We start from the raw sequence: 8,410 nt of genomic DNA, 5'->3' as shown, positions 1-8,410 counted from the left end.
TCCGCCTCCCAATTGTCTACACCTGGGATGTGAACCGCAGAAATTAGACAGGTGCTGGATTCCGCCCAAGCAAGTATCCGAGATACTTCTTTCATAGCCAGAGGACTGTGAGTCCCCCCTTGATGATTGACATATGCCACGGTTGTGACAATGTCCGACTGAAAACAAATGAACGATTCTCTCTTCAGAAGAGGCCACGACTGAAGAGCTCTGAAAATCGCACGGAGTTCCAAAATGTTGATAGGTAATCTCGCCTCCCGAGATTCCCAAACCCCCTGCGCTGTCAGAGACCCCCATACAGCTCCCCAACCTGTCAAACTCGCATCTGTTGAGATCACAGTCCAGGTTGGAAGAACAAAAGAAGCCCCTTGAACTAAACGATGGTGATCTGTCCACCACGTCAGAGTGTCGTACAATCGGATTTAAAGATATTAACTGCGATATCTTTGTATAATCCCTGCACCACTGGTTCAGCATACAAAGCTGAAGAGGTCGCATGTGAAAACGAGCAAAGGGGATCGCGTCCGATGCAGCAGTCATAAGACCTAGAATTTCCATGCATAAGGCTACCGAAGGGAATGATTGAGACTGAAGGTTTCGACAAGCTGAAACCAATTTCAGACGTCTCTTGTCCGTCAGAGACAAAGTCATGTACACTGAATCTATTTGGAAACCTAAAAAGGTTACCTTTGTCTGAGGAATCAATGAACTCTTGGTAAATTGATCCTCCAACTATGTTCTTGAAGAAATGACACAAGTCGATTCGTATGAAATTCTGCTAAATGTGAAGACTGAGCAAGTACCAAGATATCGTCCAAATAAGGAAATACCACAATACCCTGTTCTCTGATGACAGATAGCAGGGCACCGAGAACCTTTGAAAAAATCCTTGGAGCTGTTGCTAGGCCGAACGGCAGAGCCACAAATTGGTAATGCTTGTCTAGAAAAGAGAATCTCAGAAACTGATAATGATCTGGATGAATCGGAATATGCAGATATGCATCCTGTAAATCTATTGTGGACAAATAATGCCCTTGCTGAACAAAAGGCAGAATAGTCCTTATAGTTACTATTTTGAATGTTGGTATCCTTACATAACAATTCAATAATTTTAAATCCAGAACTGGTCTGAAGGAATTCTCCTTCTTTGGTACAATGAATAGATTGGAGTAAAACCCCAGACCCTGTTCCAGAACTGGAACTGGCACAATTACTCCAGCCAACTCTAGATCTGAAACACATTTCAGAAATGCTTGAGCCTTCACTGGATTCATTGGAATGCGAGAAAGAAAAAATCTTCTTGCAGGAGGCCTTACCTTGAAACCTATCCTGTACCCTTGTGAAACAATGTTCTGAATCCAAAGACTGTGAATCGAATTGATCCAAATTTCTTTGAAAAATCGTAATCTGCCCCCTACCAGCTGTGCTGGAATGAGGGCCGCACCGAATTTAAACGCTTAGTAGATTTAGTATCAAGAGGACTAGATTCCTCCATCTCTAATGCGATTAAAACTTCTTTAAGAAAAGAACGAATAAATTCCATTTTAAATAAATATGAAGATTTATCAGTGTCAATATCTGAGACAGAATCCTCTGAACCAGAAAAATCATAATCAGAAACAGACAAATCAGAATGATGATGTTCATTTAAAAATTCATCTGAAAAATGAGAAGTTTTAAAAGACCTTTTACGTTTACTGGAAGGAGGAATAACAGACATAGCCTTCCTAATGGATTTAGAAACAAAATCTCTTATATTAACAGGAACATCCCGAGTATTAGATGTTGATGGAACAGCAACAGGTAATGGTATATTACTAATGGAAATACTATCTGCATTAGCAAGCTTATCATGACATTCATCACAAACTACAGCCGGAGGGACAGATACCACAAGTTTACAGCAGATACACTTAACTTTGGTGGAACCAGCATCAGGCAGCGTTTTTCCAGAAGTAGCTTCTGATCCAGGGTCAATCTGAGACATCTTGCAATATGTAAGAGAAAAAACAACATATAAAGCAAAATCTATCAAATTCCTTAAAAGGCAGTTTCAGGAATGGGAAAAAATGCCAATGAACAAGCCTCTAGCAACCAGAAGCAAATGAAAAATGAGACTTAAATAATGTGAGACAAAAATGACGCCCATATTTTTGGCGCAAAAAAAGCCGCCCACATTATTGGCGTCCAAATGCTTTTGGCGCCAAGAATGACGCCACATCCGGTGACGCCGACATTTTTGCCGCAAAACGTCAAAAAAATGACGCAAACACGAACAACTTCCGGTGACAAGTATGACGCCGGAAATGACAAAGAAATTTTTTGCGCCAAAAAAGTCAGCGCCAAGAATGACGCAATAAAATGAAGCATTTTCAGCCCCCGCGAGCCTAACAGCCCACAGGGAAAAAAAATCAATTTTTAAGGTAAGAAAAAATGTCTTAATTCATATGCATTATCCCAATAATGAAACTGACTGTCTGAAATAAGGAATATTGATCATCCTGAATCAAGGCAAATAAATGTTTAAACACATCTATTTAGAACTTTATATAAAAGTGCCCAACCATAGCTTAGAGTGTCACAAAAAAATAAGACTTACTTACCCCAGGACACTCATCTACATGTAGTAGAAAGCCAAACCAGTACTGAAAGGAGAATCAGTAGAGGTAATGGTATATATAAGAGTATATCGTCGATCTGAAAAGGGAGGTAAGAGATGAATCTCTACGACCGATAACAGAGAACCTATGAAATAGATCCCGTAGAAGGAGACCATTGAATTCAAATAGGCAATACTCTCTTCACATCCCTCTGACATTCACTGCACACTGAGAGGAAAACCGGGCTCCAGCCTGCTGCGAAGCGCATATCAACGTAGAATCTAGCACAAACTTACTTCACCACCTCCATGGGAGGCAAAGTTTGTAAAACTGATTTGTGGGTGTGGTGAGGGGTGTATTTATAGGCATTTTGAGGTTTGGGAAACTTTGCCCCTCCTGGTAGGAATGTATATCCCATACGTCACTAGCTCATGGACTCTTGCTAATTACATGAAAGAAAAACATGTACACCAAAGTGAAAACATAATAAACTGAGCCAAACATTCCCAGTGCCTGCAAAACTGCCATACAATAAACCGTTAACCTAGAAGGCTGATTGTATATTTAGACAGAATTAACTGTCAAAGTGCCAAATTCTTCAATATCAAAACAGGGAAAGAAATAGGCACTTACCTCAAAAATCGGTCTGGCAGCAGGATAGCTCACTTGGTATGAGAGGGGCTTCCTACCTCACATGGACCTGTGGAAAAAAGAAAAGGCTGAGTAAACTTACTCAAACTTTCAACCAAGGGCAGCATGAAATTAGTTGGGAGGCCCAGTGGGGATTATACCCCACAAGTTCCCAAATGCTTAAAAGCCACCACTTGCTCTACTGAAGAGACTGACATGGACTACGGCTAAACCCCCCAAAAAAACAGAGCAAACTTGCTCTGCTTAAAAAATAAAAAACTCTTGATTGAAGAATCAGACACCTAACTTTACCCCTCCTTGCAACTGATACAAGCAAAGAGAATGACTGGGGATTGTGGGTAGGAGGAGTAGTATTTAACAGCTTTTGCTGTGGTGCTCTTTGCCTCCTCCTGCTGGTCAGGAGTGATATTCCTCACAGTAATTAAGATGATCCGTGGACTGACAGTGTCATTAGAAAGAAATCTCCATTGCTGCATTTACACGCAGATGGGTAGGCTCTGAATTTAGTGCAAACATAAATCCATGGACCAACAGCTTTCACCAGCGCATGAGCGTGGTACATTTAGTTAAATGGCACTATCGGGCTCGCTGTAATAGGACAGCGTTGTTTAAAAAAAAGGACAGGATGAAGAAGAGGCTGGCGAAGAATGCCAAGTAAAAATAGCTTTGCTAAGGTAATTTTACATAATCAAGGGATAGGCAAGGTGTCTGTACACGGCCACTGGAGTCCGTGACTGGCCCTTGCAGTGTCCGCTGCAAGTTTTACAGTGGGGGGGGACTCGGGATGAGTAGAATCCTTCTTTACACATGTGGCACCATGTTTCGCAGGGTTGGGGCAGCGCCTGTGTGAGGACGCCACTCAGTAGTGGGAAAGTGACTGAGTGAGATGAGAGAGGGACGATTCAAGAAGCAAGCTGCCATTTCTTTATATGCAAAGGTAAAGCATAAAAATGCAGTGCTGATTATAAGGAAGCCATTCATAGTGGTCATTTTAGCTTGTGTCCTGCTTTTGCACATCTCTAGTTTACCTCTGTTGTTAAAAAAATGTATTACAATTTCAATTTCTTCAGTTGAAGACAATATCTATTCTGATATCCCAGACTGTCATGATATATAAATATTCAATACTTTTTTGTAATTTTGGCTATGTACATTTTAATTTAAAATGCATAATATTTATATTATTGTTTTTTTTTATTTATTTATTTCTCTCTCTGAAAGATTGATTAGATTTTTAACTATTAATAATAATAATGAAATTTAAGAAACTTGTCTGGTTTCACAAACTAACAGGTCACAAAGAGGCCAGCATTCTAATGATACTTTTACATTTTTGTTACTGTATTCTTTATGCCCTAAAGCCAACAAAATGGTGATATTTTCTTTTTAACCTTTTCGTGCACCACACACAATATAATGTATGATCCAGTTAGATTGATGTAAATTTTATTTCCATTAAAGGGACACTAAACCCAATTTTCTTTTCTCTCATGATTCAGATAGAGCATGCAATTTTAAGCAACTTTCTAATTTATTCCTTTTATCAATTTCTCTTTGTTCTCTTGGTATCTTCATTTGAAAAAGCAGGAAAGCTTAGTAGCTGGCCCATTTTTGATTGAGCACCTGGGTAGAGCTTGCTGATTGGTAGCTAAATGTAGACCTTGGTGTCCTACTTTCCATGCCTATCCCAACATAATACTGCAAATAGTAGAGAATTATGCAACTTTAATTTTTACATTTACTGTCCTTTTAACTTGAATATGTCTGTTTGAAAATCCAAGGTGGTTCTGAAAGAGGAAAATCTCTTAAAAGGTTTGATGCTTGAATCCACCAATGAAGATGCAACTAAGATGTGCTGAAAAGAGCTGCCTTAAAGAACTTATCAATCTTTTTAAACAGATAGTTAGATGTTTGTCTGTAGTTAGCAGATCCACAACCTAAGATTTTCACGTTTTCTGTCATCAGACATAATCTGTTGGTGCAGTACATAACACTTAAGTAAGTAGAATACACTTTCTTTAAAGTTAATGTATTGGTGCAGTATTACAACTATGCTCCAAGCAAATTTAAAGAGACAATACCTTCAGTTTAAATATTTTTGTAAAAAAGTTCCTAAAACTCTATGCAGGGTTACTTGATATATGTTACTATGTGCCCAGGCTATGTGAAACGTGTGTACATGATCATGCTAATAGGCTGCGGGCTATGAAGGTGCATAGTAGTATACTGGTCAGCACCTTTGTATACCATGCTCACCTTAGCTGCAGAAGACTGCTGCCAGTAGATAGGCCCATCTGACGCAGTGCAAACACAGCGTCAACGATATGTAAGATTATAAAAAGGAGAAGCACACTGTAGACGAGGGGATTGGCAGGTATGCCCACATTTCACTTGGGAGGCTGGTGACATCTCTGCACTGGGAGATTTTCAGAGCCTGGCTTAACTCTGTCTACCCCTTTGCTCTGTTTGTAGGATCTCTGAGGAGGAAAATGGGTCTTAAAATGGTTTGAGAACCCCTGCCAAACAACATGAAGATCAGTATTTCAAGTTTTACCATAACTCTTTGCTGGAGGCAGAGGGATCATGAGAAAATGGGAGTGAATAAAAGCCATGTCCTAGACATTAATACTACATGTGATGGATCGTGGACTCTCACCATCTTATGGGGAAAAAAAAAGGTAGAGTAAAATGACAGGATGAGGGTAGTGCCTTGTTGACTTTTGGGAGGGGTAAGAAAGAACATTAAAGGGACAGTAAAAAGTCAACAGACATTCATGATTCAGATAAAGCATTTACTTTTAACCATTCCATGCTGTCCTAACAGCGCTGGGCTTTAATGTCCTTAGGGCAGAATGGAACTGCCTACCTTTTTTTAGTATCTTACAGCCTCCTGGGGGGCTGCACCTATCATCGTAGGCAGTCCCCCATGATCCCATCCTGCCCTTGAAAATCACGTAATTGACGATAAGATGATTTCATTTTTCAAGCAAGTACATTGGAATGAATGACTTGTCCCGGGCGTGTTAAACAACTTTCCAGTTTATTTCTGTTAGCTAATTTGCTTTGTTCTCTTAGTATACTTAATATGATGCAAAGAAGTTATTTATGCGCATGCATTTAAGTTATGGTAGTCATCTGATCACCTTTGTGCGCATACCAGCTATTTGTGTGCATGCCTATTCGCTCTCAAGTCTTTTTTTACCTTGGATTTTTATAAATAAGGAATTATTTTGCCTAGAGGATGTGTGTATTGCTTCGTGCGATCTCTCTTTTCCTTCTACAAGTTAACAATGGAGCTATAGACAATATCATTATGAGCATGCGCATAGATGTACTCCTTCTCGGGAGCGCGCAACAACGGTGATGAATAGAGAGGTGTGACCACTCTGGACACTTAGATGCTGGGCAGAAAACATGAGTGGGCGGAGGAAGAGCCAAAAAAAACGATGCTCCGGTTTGATTTTTTAAACTATAATTTTAATAAAATTAGAATTTATTTGGAGAAAAAAATTAAAGCGGTTGGGATTAGCATTATAGGATTTACAGCCTTTGCCAAAGTGAGAGGATAGATTATTTAACATTACTTAAACCAATATGTTCAGTTAGCTCCCTGCAATGTATTGTTGCTTCTTCACCAAAGGATACTAAGAAAATGAAGCATATGTGATAATAGAAGTAAACTGGAAAATTGTATGATCTATCTGTAACATAAAAAAAAATGTTTCATGTCCTATAAAGTCACAAAACACCTATCAATCTATATTAAGAGATTTAATAAGGCTGAGGATGAAAGCAATTTTTACACAAGGAGCAATATTTGAAAAAAAAAAAAAAAAAAGGTGCCATGCTCTCACGTTGGAGGGTAGTAGGTTCATCAGCAATTTCTCCTTTATAAGGTGGTTCATTTTTGTGCCACATTTCTATATATGTAATTCTCAGGGAGGATGAAATGCATCCTAGAGGATCCAGAATCCCAACTCAACAAATAGATTGGTTGAGGAGTGTAAGAGCTTATTTATACTTGACCCCAACTAACCACAGCAAATGAGATAATATAAACAGTATTTAATAGACTTCAATTGGTATTACCCTGAACTGTAAAAAACAGTTCACTAACAAAATTATATTTTTAGAAGTATCTAGTCCACTCAGTGCTAAATATAGTACCATTCTTATTATTATCTAACCTGTTGCAATTTCTGACTTATCCAGGACTAAATGTATATGTGTAGTTACATATACTGTTCACTGCTGCTTACCTTCTGTATCAGTAGCACTGCTGATAACATTGGTCAGTTTGGTTTTAAGGCTTGTAGAAGTTACATTACTTTTTCCCGCGCATTCATAGCGTCCAGTACCAAGTGAAATCACACACTGGACTGGTACATTTGGCCATAGACTCTTACATTCATGTAATGCCAATGCACAGGGGTTATTGATAAGAAGCCCACCATCCTGCAAATAAAAAACAAGACTACATTATTTTCCTCAAATAATATGTTAAAAATAAATTGCTCAAGATTTAAAAAAACAAACAAACAAACAAGCAAACAACCCCCCCCCCCACAAAAAACAATTCTATACTAATATAAAATACACTAAAATCGTCAATTTTAATCACTAGAATAAGAAGGAGATTTCATGCAATACTCTGTTTGAAACCACTTATTTTAGATGCAGTAAATATACATTTCTGCCCATCGAAAGCGCACAGTTTTCAATCCCTCCCCCATGATCTGGTTCTCCTTTTGATTTCTTTTGAAGAAAACCTTGAGACAGTATCATAAATTATTTATCTCTGATTCATACTGGAAAGAATTTCATTTTACTACAAGTGCTATTGCTAAATGAGTGATGCTACATTGGCAAAATAATTATTAAACTTCTCAGCATGTTGTAATGAGTTAATGTAAATCATATTGGATGTTTAAATATTATCACAAAATACAGACATTTTGAATAAACACAGTCTAGTGCTATATTTTGTATTAAAGGATCAAACACAACTAGTTTAAACTGTGGTTTTTAGAATATATTACCTGGTGGTTTTATGAGGATTAGAAGCTGTGTCTATTAACTACTTATGTGCAGAGGAAGACACTGACATCCTGCTTGCCTACTAAGAATGATAATGTGTTATCTCCCAGCAAAGAATGAGG

General features: G+C 38.4%; 1 protein-coding gene across 1 annotated transcript in view; it reads right to left on the bottom strand.

The window, feature by feature from the left end:
* Window positions 1-5,411: 5,411 nt before the first annotated feature.
* The window catches only part of PNPLA8 (patatin like phospholipase domain containing 8), a 132,823-nt gene continuing 129,824 nt past the window's right edge, over window positions 5,412-8,410 (bottom strand). Inside the window, exons 9-10 of the mRNA XM_053719201.1 lie at window positions 7,511-7,706; window positions 5,412-5,545 (exon numbers count right to left, since the gene is read on the bottom strand). Of these exons, the coding sequence (XP_053575176.1) occupies window positions 5,412-5,545; window positions 7,511-7,706 (330 nt within the window). The remainder of the gene's footprint in view (window positions 5,546-7,510; window positions 7,707-8,410) is intronic.

This window comes from Bombina bombina, chromosome 6 (genome assembly GCF_027579735.1).
Source record: "Bombina bombina isolate aBomBom1 chromosome 6, aBomBom1.pri, whole genome shotgun sequence".
NCBI classification, from domain to species: domain Eukaryota; kingdom Metazoa; phylum Chordata; class Amphibia; order Anura; family Bombinatoridae; genus Bombina; species Bombina bombina.
The sequence above is the reverse complement of the archived record's forward strand: the minus strand, read 5'-3'. Positions and strand labels throughout refer to the sequence as shown.